Source organism: Odontomachus brunneus, unplaced genomic scaffold (assembly GCF_010583005.1).
Source record: "Odontomachus brunneus isolate Ranch 3 - 2012 unplaced genomic scaffold, Obru_v1 Obru_scaffold_002, whole genome shotgun sequence".
Taxonomy (NCBI): Eukaryota; Metazoa; Arthropoda; class Insecta; order Hymenoptera; family Formicidae; genus Odontomachus; species Odontomachus brunneus.
Genome location: NW_022639452.1, coordinates 1,057,367 through 1,059,779, shown reverse-complemented (window position 1 = coordinate 1,059,779; position 2,413 = coordinate 1,057,367). Strand labels below are relative to the sequence as shown.

The following is a 2,413-nucleotide window of genomic DNA, read 5'->3' as shown; positions in this document are numbered from 1 at the left end:
CTCTCTCTCTCTCTCTCTCTCTCTCTCTCTCTCTCTCTCTCTCTCTCTCTCTCTCTCGGTTTCTCCGTGTTTGCGTCTCTAGTCTCGCTCTTTCTCTTTTTTCCTTTCTCTCTACGTATCTTCCTCTTCCTTTGTGGACCGTCGTCTCTGTGCGATTTTGTTTTCTCTCCCCTGATCTCTTTTTGTTTCCACGACTACGTGCGCAGCGCGAATATTTCCTCGCCTTTGCTCTCGGCGCGCGGACTTGTATCGGTACGAACGTGTTTCGTTTAAACGAGACTCTGCAGAAACGACGACGACGATGTTGTCTGTGACGACGCGTCGTCATCACGGAAACGAACGGTTTGATATATTCCAAGCCGAAGACAACCGGAGTACACGTGTGTGGTAAACTCCTCTCTGTGTCTCTTCGGATATCGCATAAATGACTCCGTCGATTCTCATAACGAGGTCCCTCTCTCCTTCTTCTTTCTTCCTCATAGGAATTCTTGTCATTCCTATCTCCCGTGGAACACGCGCCCCGGAAACATTACCATCCTCCCAGGGAGAAACAGTCCTTCTTTCCGCATGTAACCCGAGACGAAGCTTGCGTATTAAAACGATTTCGTTTTCTCGTACAATGCCGAGAGTGTGTTCCCTACGTGCGCGAATCTCGCACCAAACGAGTAATATAATCGCGATAAGTCGCCGTGTAGAACAATTATTGCGAAATTAAGCGCGTCTCAAGGGCGTGCGCGCGCGACTGTAACCGAATTACGTTTAGCGCGGCGCGATTATTACGACATTAATTTCGTTTTATGCATCCCTGTTGCAGGTTGGGTTGGTGGAGCAAGTCGCGGAATAATTCGGCACGACGACTCCGGCTTGCCTCGCCTCTTCAGCCCGTGCCGCCCCATCTGCTGCGAGAGGAAAACAACCCCTTTCGCCACGCCGTTATTAGACGACCGGTGGTGAATAGTACGCAGCTGCAATAAACGAAATCACCGGCCCGGAGGAAACAGTGAGTACCAAACTCCCATATTGTTATTCACACACTCTCTCTCTCTCTCTTCGATTCCCGCTCCTCCTCTCTTCTTCAGCTCTTTGTTTTTCTCACTCCTTTCACATCTTCTCTCTTCTCCTCTCTATCTCAGCACTCTTCTTTCTTACCTTCTTACCTTCCTCTTACCTTTTTTTCTCTCCTAATCATCTCTTCTGTCTCTTCCCCTCCATCTCTATCCTCCACTTTTATCATTTTATTCCCCTATTTTTCTTTTTCTTTCTCCTTCCCCTCCCCAGTTTCTTCCCTTCTCTCTCTCTTGCTCTTCTCCTTTCTCTGCCTCTTTATTCTACTTCTTCCCTCTTTCTAGTATGATTGACAAATTTACAAGTCCCGAAATAATCGTCGACCTTAGCATCACCTGCTCTTAGCATTAGCCAGAAGTAACGACAAGGACGTGTGGCGGATTTACAGTTCCATTTTTATTTCTTTTAAATTATTTTCTCTTTGCACTTTTTACATATTCTGACCGAAGCATTATTTAATTTTCTCTTTCTTACATTTATTTTCTGTAATACTTCGTGCCCTCTCTTTACTTTATTCCGTACCGTGCGAGTTCTGCGCTGATTCGGCTACGATCGCTTTTGAGGAAAGCGTTTTCGTAGGGGCGTCGCACCGACTCACGACCGAGTGTAAAATTCCTCACTGAATTCGCGCACTCACACACCCCACCGCTCCCTCAGTCTCATTAGCGTTTCCTTCGCTCGCAAATTCGACGTTAGTTTTCCGCATCGACGGCGAGAGAATGTAAAACGCGGCGCGCACCGGGGAGGGTTGTTCCGCGATGAAACCACCAGGACACGCCACTCCTATCACTCTCCTATCTCTCCGTGCGCGTGTATGTGTGTGTTGTTGTTGCCAATATCACTTTGACGACGCTTTCACTCGAATATAGTTCGCCCGTGCGAAGCTCATAATTATGATTTATCCGCCCCGAAGATCCTACAGTTTATACATAATAGCGCGAGTTGTAATATATCGTTGCGGCGAGATAGCGCTCGAGACATTACTTCTCTGTGTCTATCATCTATCACGGTGCGCTGCACACGCTGAACCACTTAATCTTAATTATACATTTGCATTGTGGAGGAATGTTTGAGAAAGGATAATTATCGTCTCTCTCTCTCTACTCTTTCGCGAAGGTAGGAACAATGCTACCTTTTTCACGCGTAATAGACGCGATTCACTAAAGCCGAGAGCGATATTATAACGCTGGTGGCGAGAGAGACGCGAGCGGATCGAGAGGGGTGGGGAGGGGAGGGCAGGGGTCGGCAGGAAAAAAATATACATTCGCAAAATTGCTACGACCAGGAGGACGGGCAAGAGAGAGAGAGAGAGAGAGAGAGAGAGAGAGAGAGAGAGAGAGAGAGAGAG

At 47.6% G+C, this 2,413-nt stretch overlaps 1 protein-coding gene across 2 annotated transcripts in view; it reads left to right on the top strand.

Annotated features, from left to right (window-relative positions):
- Positions 1-2,413, top strand: part of LOC116842280 — a 137,342-nt gene that overhangs the window by 99,340 nt on the left and 35,589 nt on the right. For both annotated transcript variants that reach the window (XR_004377702.1, XM_032811246.1), the window contains exon 3: positions 815-1,000. Coding sequence is in view for 1 of the 2 variants with exons in the window: in XM_032811246.1 (XP_032667137.1) it covers positions 815-954 (140 nt within the window). In the remaining variant the exon portion in view is untranslated. The remainder of the gene's footprint in view (positions 1-814; positions 1,001-2,413) is intronic.